Here is a 23401-nt window from a genome sequence, read left to right on the forward strand (position 1 = left end):
TATGAAAGTCTACACATTCCAGATATCATTCTTGAATCCACAAACATCTGGCTGTTCGCTGTGCTCACATACACTGTGCACCCCAACAGGTTGAAGGCTGTGGTCCTTCGATCAGTGGACAAAATGCTTGTATTAAGTAGCAACTATTAGTTTCTGGAAACTGTTGCTTAAAATTGCTAAGAGGTTAAAAGGTGCTGAATGGTATACAAAGGACTGAACTGTTCATTGAAGCTTGAAAAGGAATCAGAAAGACAAAGAGCTAAGTAAATTTAGTTAAAAAAACAGGAAAGAGTGAAATGGAATGTGACAACAATAAATCTGAAGAAAAGTAGGAGCTTTTGGCAGGAAAGGTCTGAGAATGCAGAAATTTCAAGGTCTGGCTTAATTAGAATCATTGTTTAGAAGCATACAAGTGTTTAATAATCAGAGATTTAAATGGAAATGGGAAGGGTTACATAGAGTTTCGATCATGTTTAGGGAGAAGGGAGGTGTTCAGTCTTGTTCAGACTGCCCATTATGAAAGATATTGTACCTCGAGTATTAAATAGATTGGAGCAAATAAATTGCTGACTCACACAAGTAGTACATTTGACTTGCATACAATGATGCTAAGCGAGGCAAGGCAAGGAGACAGAAAGCCCATCAGCATGGCTTTGTCAGGGGGAGATCATATCTAACAAATTTGATTGAATTGTGAGAGGAGTTGGTTAGCTGTGTAAATGAGGACAGTGCAGTTGATCTAGTCTACATGGCCTTCAGTAAGATTTTTGACAAGGTCCCGCATGGGAGAATAGTCAAGGTGGTAAGAGCCCATGGAATCCAGGGCAATTTGGCAAATTGGTCCAAAATTGGCTTAGTGGCAGGAGGCAGAGGGTGATGGTTGAAGATTATTTTTGAGATTGGAAGCCTGTGACGAGTGGTGTACTGCAGGGATCAGTGCTGCGACCCTTGCTGTTTGTAGTGTACATTAATTATTTAGACGTGAATATAGGACGTATGATCAGTAAGTTCCAGATGACATGAAAATTGGTGTCGTAAATAGTGAGGAGGAAAGCCTTCGATTACAGGACGATATAGATTGGTTGGTAAGATGGGCAGAGCAGTGGCAAATGCAATTTAATCCTGAGAAGTGTGAGGTGTTGCATTTTGGGAGGACTAACACGGCACGGGAATGCACAATGAATGGTAGGACCCTAGGAAGTACAGAGGATCAGAGGGACCTTGGTGTACATGTCCAAAGATCCATGAAGGCAGCAGCACAGTTAGATAAGGTGGTTAAGAAGGCACATGGGGTACTTGCCTTTATTAGCTGTGGTATAGAATATAAAAGCAGGGAGATTATGTTGGAGCTGTATAAAACGCTAGTTAGACCACAGTTGGAGTACTGTGTGCAGTTCTGGTCTCTACATTATTGGAATGATGTGATTGCACTGTAGAGGAGATTCACCAGGATGTTGCCTGGGCTGGAACATTTCAGCTATGAAGAGAGATTGGATAAGGCTAGGGTTGCTTTCCTTGGAGCAGAGAAGGTTGAGGGTATACCTGATAGAGGTATACAAAACTATGAGGGGCATAAATAAGGTAGATGGAAAGAAAATTTTCCTCTTAGAGAAGGTGTCAATAACCGGGGACATAGATTTAAGTAAGGGGCAGGAGGTTTAGAGGGGATTTGAGGAAAAACTTTTCCACCCAGAGGGTGGTTGGAATCTGGAACACCCCACCTGAGGGGGCGGTAGAGGCAGAAACCCATATTACATTTTAGTAGTATTTAGATGAGCACTTGAAACACCACAGCATAAAGGGCTACAGGCCAAGTGCTGGAAAATGGGATTAGAATATAGATAAGTGCTTGATGGCCAGCATGGACACGGTGGGCTGAAGAGCCTGTTTCTGTGCTGTATAACTTTATGACTCTATGATGCGAGATGGTGGAAAAACTCAGATGTTACAATAGCCCAGTTAAATGAAAAAGTGCCTGGGAAAGGATGATGAGATGAGGTAAGGAAAGGAAGGTTTCCACTACTTTTGATGGATGCCCTATGAGTGAGCTTTATATACAGGGTGTAAAGCTACTTTAAAACAGACCAACGCTTTGACAACAAATAACAAGACACAAATATCCAGTCTATAAGCACCCAGTTTTAGAGATAAGTAGTCAAATTGCAAGCTGGTCATCAGCTGCTGGCTGAATTTGGAGTCCCCATACATGTTACAACATATAACTTATGTCAATAAAGCCAAATGTGTAAAACTAAATCACCAAGTTGTAGGGTGGATCAAAGCACTGTAGATCATGGTCAGCTTACACAATTATAAATAAAAGGAAGGTAATCATACACTTCATTAAAAAAAGATTTGTTCAGCAATTGATTTAAACACGGACCCCAGAGTGGCTATAAGTAGGGGCTCCTCCCTATTCACATAGAACAGCCAGGATTTTAGGTAGAAGCAGTGGCCCTGCACCCCAACTGAAAGGTGTTGAGGGGTGGGGCAGGTCTGCCCCTGTATGGCTGGAAAGCCCCAGCCTGATTTTACAGTCATTGGTTCTGATGGTGGTTCTGTTCCCAACTGACGGGATGGCCCATCTCTGGGAGCTGCTGGCCAATCAGATGTCTGGCAGCTCTCAGTCCCAGTAGTGCCACGAGAAGTGGTGGCCACTGCTGGGAGTACAGGCTGCGCCCCCGCCAACCACCCCCCCCCCCCCCCGCCCAAACCTTCCAAGGATCAGACAGACCCCAGTGAAGAGGGTTGGGGAAGGGCCATGAACTGGTGCCCAAGGGTGGGGAAACGAACAAGCATGAAAACACTATACAAAATTAGATCAAATGTGTTTATTTTCGGACTATATATCCTGGTTTAATTATTCCCAACCCTCTAACTTCACTACATGATTTTTTTTTGAAACGCGCACACACATTATATCCTCTTGATATCTTTGCAATGTATATAATTTTTAAGAGAGCCTGAAGGTATGGATGTTGAGAGGCAGTTCTCCTAGCTGGAGAGCCTTGAAGTTGGGGGTCATAATCTCAGAATAAGGAATTGACCATTTAGGACTGAGATCAGATGATAGTTTTTCATGCAGATGGTTGTGAAGCTTAGAAATTCTCTAACCTTGAGGGCTGTGGATGCTCAGTCAAAGTGTATATTCAAGACTGGGATCGATAGATTTTTTGTTACAGTGGGACTCAAAGGATTTGTTGAGAAGGTAAGAAAAAAGTTCATGTTGAAGTTCAGCCATGATCCTAGTGAATAGCAGAACAGGCTAGATGGACTTATGGCCTACTCCTGCTCCTATTTATGTTTTTACATAAAAATACAATCTAGGTACAGACATGAAGGACACAATGCCAAAATGTGCAGATGAAATAAGGAGAATGCTTTAAATATCAAGTGGACTACAAGCACCGTTAGAGTGACATAGAGTCATAGAGGTCTACAGCACACAAAAAGGCCCTTCGATCCATCTAGTCTGCATCAGTCAAACAAGTACCTAACTATTCTAATCCCATTTTCCAGCACTAGGTCCCATAGCCTTGTCTGCCATGGCATCACAAGTGCACATCCAAATACTTCTTCAATGTTATGAGGGTTTCTTCCTCAACCACCCTCTCAGGCAGTGAGTTCCAGATTCCCACCACCCAATGGGTGAAAAAATTCTTCCTCACATGCCCTCTAAACCTCCTGCCCCTTACCTTGCCCCCTAGTTATTCATCCCTCCACCAAAGTTCCTTCCTGTCTACCCTATCTACGCCCCTCATAATTTTATATACCTCAGTCATGTCCCCCCTCAATCTCCTCTGCTCCAAAGAAAATAACCCCAGTCTATCCAACCTCTCCTCATAACTAAAACTCTCCAGACCAGGCAACAGGTAAATCTCCTTTGCACTCTCTCTGGATTAGTACTCTGGACAGTTGGTGCCAAATGAACTTTGAGAGAGAGATAAAGGGAGAGAGAAACAATAAGGGGAGAACATGCACACTAAATGGTGAAAAGTATTAAAAAGGAAAAAAGAGCAGAGGAAGTGCTTTTTTGATACTCAACACTTTGATTTCCTATTCCAAGCACTCAACCTTAGGAAGGGTGTCATGGACAGAGTACAGAAGAGCTTAAGAGAGAAGCATCATGAATAAAGGTTATGGTTATGAGGGGGGACAAAAATTGGATAAACAGGGAATTATTTTTAGCAGAGCAGCAATGGTCTCAGTAAGTTGCTTGAGTGCACAGCTTCACAGCAGTTTGGAAGGTACCACACAAGCCTTGTCCTGCAATAATTATGGCACATACTCGGCAACACCATAAATTTAAAGGAACCATTCACCGGGAACCAAAAATAAAACTGGCCACCCACAACTACATTTTGAAGGGAATATTGGTTAAGAGAGGACCAAATACATGGATCCAAAATTAAGATCCCAGCAACCCAGCTCGATCATTTGTGTCTTCAATTTTCACAAACAATGCTCCTGTTGAGTCACTGTTTACGCAAAAGCTAATTCACTATTAGCTTTTACTTTCAAGTCAATAAAAATGTCAAGAGAGGATAGTTCGTTACCCTCAAAAATATTTCAACCCACCCCTCCCCCCCACCAAAAAGGTGGGCTGTAAGACAGTGCAATGCAAATAATTTGCAAGGGTTCCTTTAATAACTTACCTTTTATTTCCTCTACAGGCAGGGATGCATAGAGTGAATAAAAACAGCTACATTATTTCAAAGAACAGAAGAGAGATTTTAAGATGAAAGTAATGCTAAAATTAGTAAGATAGACTAAAGCAGCTTAACTGAGACAAAGGACACTATTGGAAACAGGCGAGGCTACTAGGCAATTTGATTGAGCAGTTTTGTCTTTAAATAAAGAGCATCAGTACAGGTAGGTAGAAACAGACTCTCTATTGGTTCAGGGGTGTGGGACCGGGTTAGAGAGAAACGAGGTTGAATGCAAGACTTAGGTCATATGGCAGCAGTTTTACTTTTACACAGAGGGTTGCAAGGCCATGGATCATACTACTGGAGTTAGCGATTGCAGCAGAGAACATGCTAACATTGAGAAACAGATAGAAGGAAAGGCATTCTGTGTCAAGTGGGCTGAGATTGCCTTAAGTGTCATAAGACACCAGAGTTTCTGCTGATAGGTCCTTATTAACTATATTAAAGTTTTATATTATAGTTTCATTTACCAACAAAACTCTGGAAAAGTACATTAAATTTTCCATCAACTACCATGTGTAGGTATAACATTGAAATGTAAACTATGCTGCAAGTTAAGGTCACCTTTAAATAAGTGACTGGTGAATCAACTGCTAAACTACAAATCTATTTCAAAATTTGAGAGCCCCTCACTTCTGCTGCTTCACTTAGTTTGTCTCCAACATTACCACAATTGACATTTCTCCCCCCAAAATAATTAAGCTAGGTCAGTAGACATACAATGTCCTTCCAGAGCAATGAAATGCCTTATTTCTCAACATTGAAATGCATAACAATGGTTAAAGATACATGTGTGTATAATTCACAATAAAGCTTCCACTGTGCAGTTTACCTCATCTTGATTATTACTAACGTAACTAATTATCTGACTTCAAAGCAATAACATTCTTGGGTTAGTAACACAAAGGTATTAAAGTGCATTTGGCCACCATTATAATTTTTCTGTAGGCAGAGAATGTATCCTGTACAGTTATCTGAACAATACTTGCAATAATTACAGTGAGAGTGCAAGAGGGCAGCGTAGCCTTTAACAGTGAGAGAAGAGAGACCGACCATTAAAGAGTTAAGGAACTGGAGTCCGAGCTGCAGACATAGCGCCACATCAGGGAGGGGGAAAGTTACCTGGACACTTTTCTCCAGGAGGCAGTCACACCCCTTAGATTAGGTAATTCAAATTTGGTCTGTGATCAGGGACAGGAGGGTGTGACAGCAGATGAGGCAGGTATGGGGACCCAGGAGGTAGTGTTCCAGGACAGTTGCAGGGGCCAAGGCTCCAGTGCTTACAAGGTTCTTGCAAGTTGTGTGGATGAGAATGGGAACTGCAGGAAGGATGCGCAAACTGACTAGGACACCGTGGTACAGGGAGCCATTCAAGTGGCGGGGGAGAGAATAGGAATGTAGCAGTGGTAGGGGACAGTATAATTAGGGGGATAGATGCTGTTCTCTGCACCAATGAGCATGAGTCCCGAAGGCTGTGTCGTCTGCCTGGTGCCAGTGTTAAGAACATCTCCTCAGGGCTGGAGAGGAACTTGGGGAGGCCGGGGAGGGATCCAGTTGTTATCGTCCACATTGGTACCAATGACACTGATAGGGTTAGAAAGAAGTTTTGCTGAAAGAATTTCAATAGCTAGGAACTAAATTAAAAAGCAGAATTTCCAAAGCAATAATCTCAGGATCACTACCTGAGCCACGGGCAAACTGGCATAGGGTAAATAAAGTCAAGGAGTTAAATCCGTGGCTCAAAGATTGGTGTGGGAGTATTGAGTTTCAGTTCATGGGGCACTGGCACCAGTACTAGGGTAGAAGGGAGCTGTTCTGGTGGGACGGGCTTCACTTGAGCAATGCTGGGACCAGTGTCCTGGCGAATCACATAACTAGGGCTGTAGAGAGGGCTTTAAACTAAATAGAGAGTGTTGGTGGGGAGGGGAGGGTGGATTTGGGGGATGGTTCTGGAGACAGGATACATAGGCTAACAAGCAAAAGGATATGGCAGCATTGCAGGGCAGCTATTTAGATATTCATACCCAGATTGCAATAGGAAGGGACAGTGTACAAACTTAAAAAAAAACAGCAGCAAATAGGGACAAAGGAGGAGAAATGGTAAAAAGACAACATTAATAGCTCTTTACTTAAAAGCACATAGTTTTCAGAACAAAATAAATGAATTAACGGCACAAATCGGGGTTAATAGGCATGATCTTACAGCCATTACGGAGACATGGTTACAAGGAGATCAAAACTGGAAACTAAATATTCAGGGGTATGTGACTTTTTGAAAGGACAGGCAGGAAGAAAAGGGTGGTAGAATAGCTTTGTTAGTACGAGATGGAATAAGTACGATAGCAAGAAATGATCTTGGATCGGAAGATGTAGAATCTATATGGGTGGAGGTAACAAATAACAAGGAGAAGATGACACTGGTGGGAATAGTCTATAGGCCCCCTAACAGTAGCTATACTGTAGGACAGAGAATAAACCAGGAGATTAAGAGGGGATGTAAAAATGGCAGTACATTAATCATGGGTGACTTTAATCTTCATGTAGATTGGGAAAATCAAATTGGCAGAGGAATCCACAAGCAAGAATTCTAATGCATTCAGGACAGTTCCTAGAACAACATGTTGTGGATCCAACCAGGGATCAGGCTATTTTGGATCTGGTAATGTGTAATTAGGCAGGTTTAATAAATGATCTCAATGTAAAACATCTCATCAGAAACATGACCATAATATGGTTGAATTTAGCATTCAGTTTGAGAGTGAGAAACTTGGGTCAGAAACAACTGTGCTAAAGTTCTTTTTTTTTTTCTTCATTCACAGGATGTGGGCTTCGCTGGCTGGACCAGCATTTATTGCCCATCCCTAGTTGCCCTTGAGAAGGTGGTGGTGAGCTGTAGTCCATCTGGCGTAGGTATACCCACAGTGCTCTTAGGAAGAGAGTTCCAGGATTTTGGCCCAGCGACAGTGAAGGAATAGTGATATATTTCCAAGTCAGGAAACTTGGAGTTACTTGGAGGAGAATCTCTAGATGGTGGTGTTCCCATCTATCTGCTGCCCATGTCCTTCTAGATGGTAGTGGTCGTGGGTTTGGAAGGTGCTGCCCAAGGTGCCTTAGTGAATTCCTGCAGTGCATCTTGTAGATGGTACACACTGCCGCTACTGTGCGTCGGTGATGGAGGGAATGAACTGGATGTGGTGCCAATCAAGCAGGCTACTTTGTCCTGGATGGTGTCCAGCTTCTTCAGTGTTGTGGGAGCTGCACTCCTCCAGGCAAGTGGGGAGTATCCCATCACACTCCTGCCTTGTGCCTTACAGATGGTGGACAGACTTTGGGGAGCCAGGATGTGAGTTACTCATCACACAATTCCTAGTTTCTGACCTGCTCTTGTAGCTACAACATTTATATAGCTGGTCCAGTTCAGTTTCTGGTCAATGGTAACACCCAGGATGTTGATAGTTGGGGATTCAATGATAGTAATGCCATTGAACATCAAAGGGCAATGGTTGGATTCTCTCTTGTTGGAGATGGTCATTGCCTGACACTTGTGTGGCGTGAATGTTACTTGCCACTTGTCAGCCCAAGCCTGGATATTGTCCAGGTCTTGCTGCATTCGGACATGAACTGCTTCAGTATCTGAGGAGCCGCAAGTGGTGCTGAACATTGTGCAATCATCAGTGAACATCCCCACTTTTAACCTTATGATGGAAGGAAAGCCATTGATGAAGCAGCTGAAGATGGTTGGGCCTAGGACACTACCCTGAGGAACTCCTGCAGTGATGTCCTTTAGCTGAAATGACTGATCTCCAACAATCACAACCATCTTCCTTTGTGCTAAGTATGACTCCAACCAGCAGAGAGTATTCCCTCTAGTTTACAGTGACTCGTTTTGCTACTGCTCCTTGATAAGGATAACTACAAAGGAATGAAGGCAGAGTTGAATGGAGTGGACTGGGAAAGGAGTTTAGCAGAAAAGACAGTTGATGAACAATGGCAGACATTTAAGAAAATAGTTCACAACAAAGATATATCCCAGTGAGGAAGGAGGATTCTAAGAAAGGGATAAACCAACCACGGTTAACCAAGGAAGTTAAGGATAGTATCAAATTGAAGGAAAAAAACATACAACGTGATAAAGGTTAGTGGTAAGCCAAAGGATTGGGAGAGCATTAAAAAACCAACAAAGGATGACCAAAAAGTAATAAAGAGGAAGAAAATAAACTTTGAGGGCAAACTAACAAGTAATATAAAAACAGACAGTAAAATCTTCTTTAAATATATAAAAAGGAAGAGAGGGGCCAAAGTGAACATAGGCCCCTCAGATAATGAGGCTAGGGAAATAATTATGAGGAACCAGGAATTGGCAGGGGAGTCCACAGGCTTGTTGGCATCAGGCTCCACAGTAGAAGACACTAACAGCATTGCAAAAATACTAAACAATCAAGGGGTAAGAGAGGGGGAGGAAATAAATTCAGTAACTGTCATCAGAGAAAAAGTACTAGGGAAACGAATGGGACTAAAGGCAGATACATTCCCAGGACCTGATGGGTTGCATCCTAGGATAGTAAATGAGACAGCAACACAAATGGTGGATGCACTGGTAGTAATCTTCCAAGAATCCTTAAGTTCTGGAAAAGTCCCAGACGATTGGAAAGCTGCCAATGTAACGCCCTTATTCAAAAAGGGAGGGAGATAAAGAACAGGTAGCTTAACATCTGTCATTGGGAAAATGTTGGAGTCTATTATAAAGGATGTAATGGCAGAGCATTTAGAAATACATAATATAATCAAGCAGAGTCAGCATGGGTTCATGAAGGGGAAATCATGCCTGACAAATGTATTAGAATACATTGAGGAGGTACAAGCAGGATAGATAAGGGGAACCAATAGATGTAATAAATTTGGATTTTCAAAAGGCTTTGATAAGGTACCGCACATAAGGCTACTTAATAAGATAAGAGCCCACAGTGTTGGGAGTAGCATATTAGCATGGATAGGAGATTGGCTAACTAATAATAGTTGAGGTAGGGGGGTATTTTCAGGATGACAACCTGTAACTAGTGGATGCCACATGGATCAGTGCTGGGTTATTTACAATATATATTAATGACTCAGATGAGGGAAGTGAATGTATTATTGCCAAGTTTGCGGATGACACAAAAATAGGTGGGAAGCAAATAGTGAGGATGACACAAGGAGTCTACAGAGGGATATAGACAGGTTAAGTGAGTGGGCAAAAAAGTGGCAGATGGAATATAATGTGGAAAAATGTGAGGTTATGCATTTTGGAAGGAAGAATAGAGGAGCTGAATATTATTTAAGTGAAGAAAGATTGCAGAAAGCTACAGCACAGAGGGATTCTTAAGGGGCTTGACAGGGTAGAGGCTGAGAGGTTGTTTCCTCTTGTGGGAGAGTCTAGGACTAGAGACATAATTTCAGAGTAAGGGGGCTCCCACGTAAAACAGAGATGAGGAGGAATTTCTTCTCTTAGAGGGCAGTGAATCGGTGGAACTTTTTACTGCAGAGGGCTGTAGAGGTTGGGTCGTTAATTATATCCAAGACTGAGATAGACAGATTTTTAATCAGTAAGGGAATCAAGGATTATGGGGAAAAGGCAGGAAAGTGGAGTTGAGGATCATCATAGCAACCATAATATCATTGAATGGCGGAGCAGGCTCAATGGGCCAAATGGCTTACTTCTGCTCTTGCTTCTTATGGGCTTAATTTTTGTTGTTCTAGGAATGACACAGGAACTATTAAAAACGTCTGCACTCAAGGTAGAACCTTTTCCCCCACATTCTTTTAAGCTGACTGGTACACAGATGCTCCCCAATAGCGTTACAATTGTGTGTTTTATAAAGTTATTTTTGGGACTGTAGCTTTAAAATAAGGGTAAGTGCAGGGGTTATGTGACCCATTTTCTAGTCTGCCTGACAGCAAGCTTGGGTGGTTTGATTGTCAGAGATCAAAGAAAGGCTTAGACTAAGAAGGTGCAAATTATTTACAGTGGAAGGCAATAGCAGCGGTATCGGAGTTTATAATGAATAGACAGTCTCCCAAAGTCCCAGAAAGATGTTGAAAGTAGAGGGATGTAAACTTTTGGGCTGTAACCCGTCCACTTACTTCTAGGTTGAAAGGGAGTTGAGGTCTTCTTATTCATTCATGGTTATGTGGGGAGCTCCCAGGTAGTGTTCCCATGCATCTGCTACCTTTGTCCTTCTAGATGGGTAGTGGCTGTGTGTTTGGAAGGTGCTGTCTAAGGAGCCTTGGTGAGTTCCTGCAGTGCATCTTGTAGATGGCACACAATGCTGCCATTGTGCGTCGGTGGTGGAGGGAGTGAGTGTGTGTGGTTGGGGTGCCAATTAGGGGACTGCTTTGTCCTGGATGGTGTCTAGTTTCTTGAGTATTGTTGGACCTGCACGCATCCGGGCAAGTGGAGAACATTCCATCACACTCCTAACTTGTGCATGGTGGACATGCTTTGGGGAGTGAGGAGGAATGTTACTCACTGCAGGTTTCCTAGCCTCTGACCTGCTTTTGTAGCCACAGTATTTATATTGCTGGTCCAGATCGGTTTCTGGTCAATGATAATCTGCAGGATGTTGATAGTGGGGGATTCAGTGATGGTAATGCTATTGATTGTCAAGAAGAGGTTCGATTATCTCTTGTTGGAAATGGTCATTGCCTGGCACTTGTGTAGTTCGAATGTTACTTGCCACTTTTTAGCCCATGCCTGGATATTGTCCAGGTCTTGCTGCATTTGGACACGGTTGCTTCAGTATCTGAGGAGTCACAAATGGTGCTGAGCATTGTGCAATCATCAGCGAACATCCCCATTTCTGCCCTTATGATGGAAGGAAGATCATTGATGAAGCAGCTGAAATGGTTGGGCCTAGGACATTACCCCAAGGAAATCATGCAGTAATGTCCCAGAACTGAGATGATCAGCCTCCAACAACCACAACCAACTTTTGTGCTGAATATGACTCCAACTAGTAGAGAGTATTCCCCCTGAGCCCCATTGCCTTCAATTTTGCTTGGGGTCCTTGATGTCACACTCAATCAGATGCTGCCTTGATATCAAAGGCAATCACTCTCACTTCATTTCTGGAGTTCAGTATTCTTGACAAAGAGCTGATCAGCAGTTTTAGCAAAATTCAAGGTTAATGTGTTTAGTGTTGCCACATGGAAGAGGACAGAGGAAACAATTTTTGAGATCAGGTTACATGCTGTCCTACAAATCAATAAATATCACAGACACACAGCAGTTTTGTGTACGGCCGAGATGAGGCTCTTAACTTTACGAGCTACCAAAGCTGGACGTGGGAGGGATATGAACTCTAGCCAAAGAGACTTATCCTGCAGCCATCTAAGGATTCTGGGAGATTCGTCTTAGCAAGGGGAAAGAATCATTGAACAGGCCTTACTACTAGTGGTGGATTTAAGGGGCTCTCTGGAAATGGAGGAAAATGCCTAGAGAAGGTCACTCTAAGTTACTACTTGGCAAAAAAAGGATAGGGAACCCATTGGAAACGTTGGAGAAACTGGATTGTTTCTTTAAAATGTCTTTAATTCGGTGGTGTGTGTTTTGGGATGATAAGTACAAAAGGGGGATGTTCCTCTTTATTTCAAAGTTGCCTACGAAAACTAGCGTTTAACCAGTGGTGATTTTAGTCATTTGCTACAGTAAGAGTTTTGGAATATGAAATCTTGTCATGTCATTCTTTCAGCTCACATTTATTTTTTAAATATTCCTGGTCTCTATGGAGAATGTAATGCAGTTATCCTGCATTCAGGTCTCAAACTCCTGAGGCCTGCTACTCAAAGGTGCAAATCTGGGCCAGGTGGATCTCCCTGGATTATAAGCAACAAGATCACAATGCAACATTCAAAAATGCTGCAATGTGTTATAAATATCTAGTTCATGATTCATAGCAATATGTTAGAGGTAATTTTAGTTTTGGTTAGGTTAAAGTTAACATGGAAAAAGGGATAAAGTAAATGAAAGGAGCTTGAAAACTTGTACACTTAAAAGGTTTGGGTCATGTTGATTTAAAGGATTGGCAGCTTGCAGGCAAGATCATAAAACAGCGGTGGGCTTATTTAGCTGAAGAATTGGAGACTGAGGGTCTACACTGCTTGCAAACAAATGCAGCCCAGGGAGTTGTTTTGGTTTGGGGGTTAGAGCCACAATTAATTTAAAAGTATTGTGAGCCCTGGAAGATTACGTCATCTTGGAGATGGATGTAGTTTAAGAAAGTTCTAGGGTTTCAATTTATCTGTATGTTTACTGGGGGAGTGAATGTTCTGTAGCAGGGGAAAAGGCCATCCCAAAAAGGTGCTGCTGTTAGCAGGCTCCAGCCAACAAAAGTGCTGCCATTAACTGGATCTATGTAGTCGGGACTCAGGCAAAGTCCCAGGAGCTGATTGATAGTTCTGTGCAGTTAGAGCTCAGGAGAAGTCCTGGGGATCTGAGCATTTAGCAGAAGGTCACTGGCTCCATGCCGAAAGGGTTAGGGCTCAGAAGAAGCCCTGGGAGCCTTTTATAGCTTGGCGCAGCTGAGGAGATTGGAACTTGGTGAAATCCAGGGGCTGTGCCAGCTCAATGAAGTTAGTCAGCTATTAAAGAGGTAAAATTGCACTGGTAAGCAGAGGCTAGAGCACAGACTTGGAAATCCTGAGGAATGGAGCTTCAGGAGACAAGGCTGAAACCCTGGAATGCGGGCAGTCATTGAGGCAGTCCAAGTTGGAGTGACTTTTGAGGGAATTCAGAGGCTTCACCTTCAAAAGTAAAAAAAAGTCTGGAGTCCCTCATGAAAAAGACAAATTTCCAATGAAATTGGTTGACCCACTGTTTACTGACATTTGAGAGAGTTGCTGAAAATTCCATGGGAGCTATGTTGGTTTCGTTTGCTATTTATTGTACAGTGTGGTGTATTCAACCACAGTTTGCCTGTTAAATTATATGAGGTGCACATGAATTAAATATTGTAAATTGTTTTATCTTTTTGACCTTGTATAGTAAAGTTTATGTTTGTCCAAAACCTGTGGAATCTTGTGGCCTTATTCTCTTCGCAAGTGTCTTAAATCTCAAACTTGGTCTACTTTAGACAAAACATCACTGGTAAGATCTGGTTATGGACCAAAAACTTGGGGGTCTGGTCTGGGTTTATAACAAATGGAAAGGATTAAAATAAATAGCTAGTTTTGAGAAATCTCAGACTTGAATTTAATGTTCTAGACTTGCAATATATTTGACCATGAATCTGAAATGGCATTTCTCCATCTCAGAGCTACCCCACTGCCTTGATCCTTTCCTCGTGCACCAATCGTCATGGTGATGGACTTCAGTGATACTAGCTATGGGTGAGTCATGATCAATGGTGCTGACTTGATTAAAGTAACAGAAAATTCCAGAAAAACTCAACATCCGTGGAGAGAAAAACCAGAGGGTTTCAGGATTCTTTTTTTTTTAAAATAGAGCTCTGATGAAAGGTCACAGACCCGAAACGTTAACTTTTTCTCCCTGCAGAAACGTTGGAAATACTCGGTCTTATTACTTGTTTTTAAATTCCAGATTTCCAGCATCTGCAGCATTTAGCTTTTTCATTTTGTCCAGCTTCAATTAATTGTCTACCTGCTTGACGTTCTTCTGGGGAATAAGAGTGGGATTGTATTTTAAGGAGCTCCCCCTGTGGGCAATTCGGATTTACAACAACAAAATAACTTTCAACATTACTTACAAAATGTGACTGCACTATATACAAGATGGGAATCTGCTGAGACAGCCAAAAATCACACATATTACTGAAATTATTTTGACCAGAGGATATCAACTATGTCTTCTGGTTCCCATAAAGTTAGAAATAATTACACTTCAGACTCAAAACGCTGGAGCTTCATAGAGTGTATTTCTTGATACGGCCTATGCGGCCGGTGGGCTGATAGCTGATACATTGTTATCTGGCACCTAACTGCAGTGCAGAAGAGAATCTTGGCACCCTGGATGTATATTCACACAACAATTAGCTCCTAGCTCTTTATGAATAATATATCTAAATAACAATATCAGACTAACTTGCATCAAGGGGCAAGGCCTGTGCTATATCTAAATGGCTTGCATCAGTTAATGCTTTTGTGTGTTGAACTGCATCCAACACACCATTGGACTTTAGTAGAAAGGGTGTGAGCATCTGCACTAGACTACAGATGTATCAGAGGCTGAGCTGACTATGGTTTAGCTCGCTCTCGAGGGAACAAGTCTCCACTTGCTTGCCTCAAATCAGCACAGCGCAGACTGGGAAGTTGATGCGTGAAGGGAGTCATGATGCAAAGTAATATCTTATCACAACCAACAAAATTTGAAAGCAAGCTACAAATGTTTCCCTCCCCCACCGCCCTTCCATTGCACGTGCTCACCCGATTCCACAGGCTTCAGCTTTCCTTCTGTCCAGGGTTTGGCTGGTGGCCACACAGCCTGAATTCTCCCAGGGATACGACCTTCCACGTGGTCATGGGACTGGGTTGGTTGGCTGACCGCTGCCCACGTGTACAGCTTGTCTTGCTTTATTCAAAAAAAACAAACAACAAAAAAAAGCAAGTATTAACTTTCAGAGAAGTCTGATGGGGCAAAACAGCTCACCTTTCAATGGATTAGAAAACAGGCACTGCTTCTTACAAAGTGTTTCCAAAAGTGTAAATGGGAAAGCCACAGTTTGAGATTTTTTTTTATTCAAATTATACAAGGAAGGCTCTTGCTTCCAACAATACTAGTCTATAAATGAAGCATTTTCGTTACTGCACCCCCATACAAAGGTTAAAATGCAAGCTGGATTCCTGTCTTTTGGGATTATTTCCTGTGCAGTATTAAAAGTGATAGCATGACAGATTTTAAAATTTTACCTGCCCAAAACTGCCACCTGACACTGGTCTTTCCTTGGTCTGTAGATCACCGTGGATGCTTACAACTTCACCAAGTTTTCTTTGGACTGTTTTCTTCAACCTCAGTAAAGCCAGATCAGCATCTGCTGCTTTCATTTTGCAAAAAGTCCCTCTGTCTCCCCCTTTGGCGTCCTTCCTCACTACCAGCAAGCTTGTGAAAATATCTGGCACCTTGCCTTCTGAACCAGTGAAAGTGGAGATGGTATGGGACCAATTGTTATTAGTACAGTTATCAAGAAACTCATTCCTTACGGGCGCCACATCAACAATTTCCACTCCGGCTTCAGATACAACTTGATCACATCGATTGATTGATGCAGAGCCAAAAATACCACCAGTGCTGTTTCTGCAGTTCAAACTGGGTGGTGGCTGGCCCATTCGTTCCCCCTTTGTCTTGCTGTTTTTCATAATTAAAGCATTTTCATTTCCATGACTGCCCACCATCACCCCATCTATTCCATCACAAGTGTCACCTTCATTGTTGTTCAGTCCCAGTGCCAGCTCTTTTAACCACTGTGTAGAGACTAAGTGTTGCAATGCAGTTACTTCAGCTTGTCTAGCCTCCCACTGAAATTCAGTAGCTTTTGAAGAGGCTTTATTCTTTTGCTCAGCTAAGCAAGATGTCGAAACAGCATTTTCTGTTGTTTCCAATGTATTGTTCAGGACACTAGCCAAGTCCAGGCTGTTGTTTGCCGTCTCAAAGGGGGACAGTTCAGTCTGGCCTAGCATTTTATCACACGGCTCCTTTATCACGAACAAACATCCACAATTTTGTCTGGGCTTGCAGAGTTTCACCGCACATCCTTCAACTTTTATTATCCATGATCAAATATTCTGCTGTCTCATGTTTCCATAGTTCAACGGTAGCAGAATAGTCCTTTGAAGGTTTAAAGGCATCGTCATTAACCTTTATATTTCTTTACACTCCATTACCAGAAGATTTCCCTCACATCTTACTGCATCACAAGGCTCCCTGTGCCACGTCTACGGTATCTGCAGGACTCGGAAATGTTGTGCATACAGACTGGAGAGATCAACTTCCAATGTAACTGATCCGTATTAGGAAGACAAGGAGCAAGGCTGCACTAAATCATTAAACAGCCAGATTGCACCGACATGCCAACCCTCTCCTGAATCCTGAAATGATTATCCTTATGTTAAAACCAGCATCAACCTTTGCCGTAAAACTATCCAGGTTTAAACTGTTCATTTGTTCAAGACACGTGCATTCAAGGGTGCTGCAGGGTTATTGCAAGTTGAATGCTTACTGGTCAAAGCCAGCAGCAGACCAGTTAGAAAAATCAATTTACATAAACTTGATCAGGATGCAGTGCCTGGCTCAGTAATGCGGCTGGAACATCAACATTCTCACTTTTATATTTCATGCTATAATCCAACCAGCTGAAAATTCAGGCCTGCTCTACAAACAACATATCCTGTTAGTGCACAATGTTAACCTGCTCGAAGCGGCACAGTACAAGCATTGGGATATACTGCAGTACAAGTGTCATCAAAGGAACAGCCGCATTGTGTGCCAAGAAAACAAACTTTATTTAACACAGGTGGGAACTTTCAAAGAACTGGTTGACTGATTTGTTGATTCGCAACATCTTTTGGAAATGCATGGGCCTAGGTTTTGTGGTCATCAACAAGGATAGCTTTCCACAAAGATCTAACGATCTCCATGGTGCGATTTCACCTTTCCCGATGTCAATTTGAATCTGGCGCCAAGTGCAGAGGTATTCAGCAACAATCTTAATCAAGGTCAAAAACTAATCACATTGAAGTATTCTCACAGGCAGCAAATCAGGAAATTAAAAGTACCGATCAGCCTTCACTTTTCATAAAGTTTAGAGAATGAAATAATATTTAGGAGAATTACTTTAAATATTTGATATTTTAAAGCTATGAAATCAATGCAGAAAGATTTAATATTTGTGCAATGTCAAGTTTCAAGGGTCAGAGAAGTTATTCAGCAGTAGTTATAACTTAGTATGCTGTTGAAAACAGAGTTGCACTTTTTATCACAAAACAAAAACAGAATTACCTGGAAAAACTCAGCAGGTCTGGCAGCATCGACGGAGAAGAAAAGAGTTGACGTTTCTGTCGAAGGGTCATGAGGACTCGAAACGTCAACTCTTTTCTTCTCCGCCGATGCTGCCAGACCTGCTGAGTTTTTCCAGCTAATTCTGTTTTTGTTTTGGATTTCCAGCATCCGCAGTTTTTTTTGTTTTTATCTTTGCACTTTTTATCATCTGTTTCTTCATAGTGAAGACTGGTATAGAAGATCCCCCATCTGTAATTTGCACCATTCCATGTTACAGGTGTTTTTCCTGCACAAGCATTACACAAATTGGGGCAGTGAGGCATAACCAATATTCTGTAACATGAACAGACAGAGGAAAAATGTTCAAGAGGAGACTATACACAAAGATCAACTGGTCTACTGCATCAGTACATCTCCATAAATAAAATGAACAAAGCTACAAGTGGAGAGGAGGAAGTATATTTCAATCTGTATTTCTGCAGTTCACACTGTGGTGAAGGGTGCACATCGCTGCTTTATATTCACAATGAGTCAAGCAGGACCCAAATTTTCATAGTTGCTTGGGAAGAAAAACACTCAAAATCCAATGCCTATTCAAATGTTAGACCACCCGAGCCACCAGAAAGCATTAGTGACAGATAAAATAAGGTTTTGAGCTCAGCATGTAAGAGGATATTCAAGTATGATACTAAAAGAGAACTGCTGGATTGTCAAAGGTTTTGTTCCTTAAATGAGACATCCAAATGGAGTTCTAGCTGCTTGTTTTAAAGGAGTCATCACACTATATGAGTAATGGTCCCCTGGTGTCTAGACTAAAAACTGCTTATTCATTCAATGAATACTCACCCCCGTCAAAACAAAAGCATGTTAATTCACCATCATAGGGAAATTTTGTATGCAAAATGGCTACCATGTTTGTCTTGTCACATAAGTCACCATTTAAAAAGTAACATATGTTATATAAAGCACTGAGACATCTCAATCAAATAAGTTGCTATATATAATCACATAGGTTGTGGCTAGACAAAACATTAAGCTTTGAGCAGGTGAAACACAGCCACTTCCAAATTGTATGAACGTACTGTGCATAAGACAAATGGAGATCAACTCACGGTATACAACAGCATGATCAAAAAAGTCTTGCACTGAATAGATATTTAAAGGGTAGCAGCTGTGAGCTTCAAGACAGTTACTGAGTTTTGAAAGCACTAATTATGCAGCAAGGTTTATTTTTGTGCAATGTTTTAGAGTGCGTGTTAATTCCAAGGAGCAATTTTGGTAGAAATCAGCAAAAGCTGACTCATGTTAATGCTCTTGCTCTGCATCAATTGATTGTTGTTACACGAAACAGTGACCAAAAGGGCTGCTCTCCAAATTCCTACAGTTTTCTTTAATCCGCTCGGAGCCTGTATTGCAGAACAAAGGCACTGGCGGCGGCATGTACTGAGACAAGCAGGGCAGTGACCAAACAAACACAAAGAACAGCAAGGGGAATGCAGAAAAATCCCCATGTTGCTCTGACGTGTTGTAACAGACCCATGTGGATATCTGGGAAACATGCTACCATTTAAAACAAGGCCAGTTATGCTCATGTAATAATGAGTACTGTATCTATGCTTCAGGAGGGAGAGCTCAAGTCTGAAAGGACAACGTTGTTAAAACATGAACTTTGTATTGGGATTATGTGCTCAGGATCAGCACATTACCAACAGGATTAGCTGACATTTACAATACTTGCTGGCATTCAACTGATTGGCATGGTGTCAAACTGTAAAATTTTATGTTGCCTTATTTTTCATGCATAAAAAAGTACAAACAACAGCCCAAGGTTAAAGTGTGAAAAGTGCTTTGATCTGGATTCTCATCTAATGCACTAGCCATGGCTCATACTTCAAAAGACGGGCTTAAATGCCTCATTCAAATTGCATTAATTCTCTAGTGGAAAGTACGGTTCTCAGCAATGTGAAATCTTGTACTCTGCAACAGCTAACACACCTATTCATTCATACAACATTTATTATATATGCTCAAAACTACAGAAATCCAAAGCGCTTCATTTGATTTTTCACCGTGTCCAATCTTCTTTCCACTGAAATTAACCCAATGATGGTTCAAACGCTTTTTGGGAGTCATCCCATAATTTCACTGCCACTTTTATTGGCTTGGAATTAAACATTTTAGCCATATCTTCCCAAGTTAATGGAAAATTAAAAATTGGTACAATGGAAAAAAAAAATCGGCTGCAAGCCCATCTCATACTGCTGGCATTGGTCAATTTCACCCCTGCTAGGTTTTTAGTCCTGAAATGCATTGATCTACAAGTAAATTGCATTTTATTTGAAGCTGTTGGGCTGCAGATGTCACAATATACTATTTGCCAACCAAGTGTTCTGCCAGCTAATGTGCCAAATGGTGAAGTGTACATTCTGAAATGATCTAACCTGACACAATAAGAATTTCTATGCTATTGGCACACAAAGATCCTCTGATTGAGGGAGGCCCCTTAAAAGAGATAAAGGATTTACAACAAGAGAAACTGAGAGATCTTTAGTTACTGTAATTGGACTTTTTAAATGCTGGTACAAGTCTTGCGAATGCTGAAGCAGGTGGCTCATGCATTTCCAGTGAAATTCTACTCCATATTGTTCAATTTCAAGAGACTTGCTAAAGACAGATGTATGTTTTACAATTAGCACCCGCATACTGTAAACTCCCAATATCTCTGCGTCTCTTCGGCGTACAACATTTGGTTAGTTAGTCTGCACAAAATCAGGTCTAACTAGTGATACTTCCAATGATTAAGCTAAAAATCATAGTAGCAATTCTAATCAAGTAAGTTATTCTAAATCAGGATTCATGTAATTCATTGTTAGGGCCAGGGCACATTAGCTTGAAAGCAGTAAGTGACAAGTACAAATTCCAGATTCTGAAGTTACTCACATACTGCATTTGAAAGACTTGACTTGGCATGATTAAACCTAACTTTTCCTTATGATGTAGGCGTTACAATTTGAAGCCTAAACAAACTATCTGGACAGACTTAATCCGTTCTATTTTAAAAGGAGTCATCTTAAATTGAGCACAGGACTTGGCTACAGCTGCTATCAGTTAAATGCTATTTGCATGCTTCAACACCTTTCTAATAGTTACAGTGCACAACAACACCAAGTACACAATTATCACATGTGTACTCAAGCTTTTGGAAACATTGCCAATAAGAAAGGCATAACAAATTTGTAATGGAAATGACAAAGTGCTAGAAAGAGAGAAAACTGTTCAGCATCTGAAGGAAAGAAAGAAAGATAATTTGCATTTCAGATGTTGAAGACCTGGGCTGTATCTCTAGGAAATAGTTTTTGCGGCATTTACAATTTTACCTGGCATTACACAGGTTTGAAAAAAATCAATCTGCAGTAAGATACCATTCCCACTGACATCTCCCCTACCTCATTAAAGTGCATCATGGAGTTGTACAGCAGAAAAGAAGGCCAGTCAACCCATCACACCCTTGACAGCTCTATGCAAGTGCTGTCCAATTAGTCTCACTCCCCTACTCGTTCATTCAGTTGCCTGTGTGTCAGTCATCTTCAGTTTTGAAAAGTCTATAATTTGTTCAATGATTCAGTGAACAGGTCTATTAGGTTTGTTGTTTTTTTTTAAATATCTGGGGCTAAGCCACTTGAAGACAAGAAACACTCCAGAAATGATTTACTTATTATTTGGTTAAAAATGCAAAATCATCAGTAAAAGATAAAGTACTTATTGGGCAAATTGTTGCTTTTTAAAACAAAAAGAAACAGACCTACCCCATGCTGTAATAGGCCTTTAAGAAAAAGCAGCATAACATCATTAGAAATGAAGTGCGTCATGTGATCCAGTCTTAGTTTCACTTTTGACTGTGAGCAGAACACAGCACAGCTCTGATGTCTTTAAGCTTTGTACCTTTGCATAAATGTTCCCACCTGTCTACTCTAAAATGTACAAATCCACATGGTTACACAATCCTTTATGAGCGATTGATATCTATATCATTATAACACCACATCAGCCCACAGGGAGTGGGCGAGTCAGAAAGTCATGGGGAACCTTCAATTTGGGCTTTCACCACACACTACATCCCTGATTGGTTCCCTATCCTGAGGTCAGCCTAAGCCTTCAGTCAGTCAGTCAAGTAGGGAGCCAGTCAGCCAGTGAAGACTGCAGCAGCAGGTAAGCCCATGTCAGGGACTGGAGGAGAGATAATGCAGGCAAGAGTACATGGATGTAGGAGGTCAGTGGTCCCATGGTGGGGGGAAAAATATTTTTTTTAAAAGTTCAGGAGCCTTTGGGGGGGTGGGGGGGGAGGTAAAAGGAAAATAAAAATCAGAATAAGGTAATAGGGGCTGAAGGGGATGTCAGAGGCCCTGTTGTGGGAGAAGGTAGGTAATTGGGTGCCCAATTGTGGAGGCTTCTCAGGCAGGCACCTAAATCTGGGGTAAGTGTGAAGGCCCTTACTTTCTAAATCCAGCAAGTCCTCGCTTCAAAGAAGCTGCTGACATGACACTTGGAAAAAACTCGGTCTACGTGAATTCAAGTTGAAAAGTGAATGTCAATGAGTCTCGTATTTCTCAGACTTTAACTCCAACACCCCACCTTGACCCAAGCCCACCCTTTATCATAATGGGCTAGGGATCAGCATGTTCACAGTAAATTAATCCATATCATTTGTTCTTTATTCTTCAAGGTAATATTAATCTAAGATTTAAAGCAAGATGCACAGCACAGGATTGCATACATTTTCACTATAAACTGCACCTATTACAAAAGTATATAATAAATGTTAGTTCCAATTTTAATGGGCAGGGATTAAACACAGATATGCTATTTGTGGCATTAGTGTGAACTAGTTTGAGCTAGTATGAACAAGAATGTACGAGTAGTCCAAGGTGGCTCTCTTGATTGGCACTGGGTGCAGGTTTTCATACAAACACATTAACGTGTTAATCTATGTAAATTCATTCAAAGTCTGACTTATTGCAAGGCATCGCAAATCCCAGTTCAACTAAACATCTATTTTGTAGCCCATATTTATCAAGTTATTCTTGGCTCGGCAGATGGGACAGTTAAAAACTACAGCCAAATACAACTCAAAAAAAAGCATCTCCCTTCAGCATTGCAGCTTTTTTCGCACATTCATTCGGTTTCCCAATTTTCTATAGCAGCTGCTTGATGCTAAGTTTGAGATGGTGACTTTCTGGCCATTAATTGGCCAGCAGATGCCTATTTTGGCTCACTATGTAAAATTTCTATCCCTTCCATCTCCCACACAACCCTTTCTGTCCAGACAGGGGTGTCTCACCATGATGGAATACGAGTAGAGAATAGTTTTGCTTTCCACAATTATAGAGGAGCTAAAGCTCAAACTCAGTTACGTCCCAAGATGCATTGTAACCATATTTTATTAGTTATACCAATCGTGCCACAACTATCCTAGATTATTAGATACTTAACTGACAATTTACGGCTGGCTGATGTAAACTTGCTGCATAGTTCCAAAGTCACAATAGGAGAGTGAGCATATGTTTGGCATATGGAAATTTAAAGGTATTTTGGCTTAACTCCAGAGGAAAGATAAGTGAGACTTCCTCCTTCAGAGAGTGAAACTAGTTCACACTAATGTCACAAGTAGCAAATTACAATAATGAAAACAGAGAAAAACATGAAGTGC

General features: G+C 41.4%; 1 protein-coding gene across 1 annotated transcript in view; it reads right to left on the bottom strand.

Moving 5' to 3' along the window:
• The window catches only part of fmn2b (formin 2b), a 401079-nt gene that overhangs the window by 333605 nt on the left and 44073 nt on the right, over nt 1-23401 (bottom strand). Inside the window, exon 3 of the mRNA XM_041207507.1 lies at nt 15126-15270. Coding sequence (XP_041063441.1) covers nt 15126-15270 — 145 coding nt within the window. The remainder of the gene's footprint in view (nt 1-15125; nt 15271-23401) is intronic.

The sequence above is a fragment of the Carcharodon carcharias genome, chromosome 2 (genome assembly GCF_017639515.1).
Source record: "Carcharodon carcharias isolate sCarCar2 chromosome 2, sCarCar2.pri, whole genome shotgun sequence".
In the NCBI taxonomy this organism is placed as follows: domain Eukaryota; kingdom Metazoa; phylum Chordata; class Chondrichthyes; order Lamniformes; family Lamnidae; genus Carcharodon; species Carcharodon carcharias.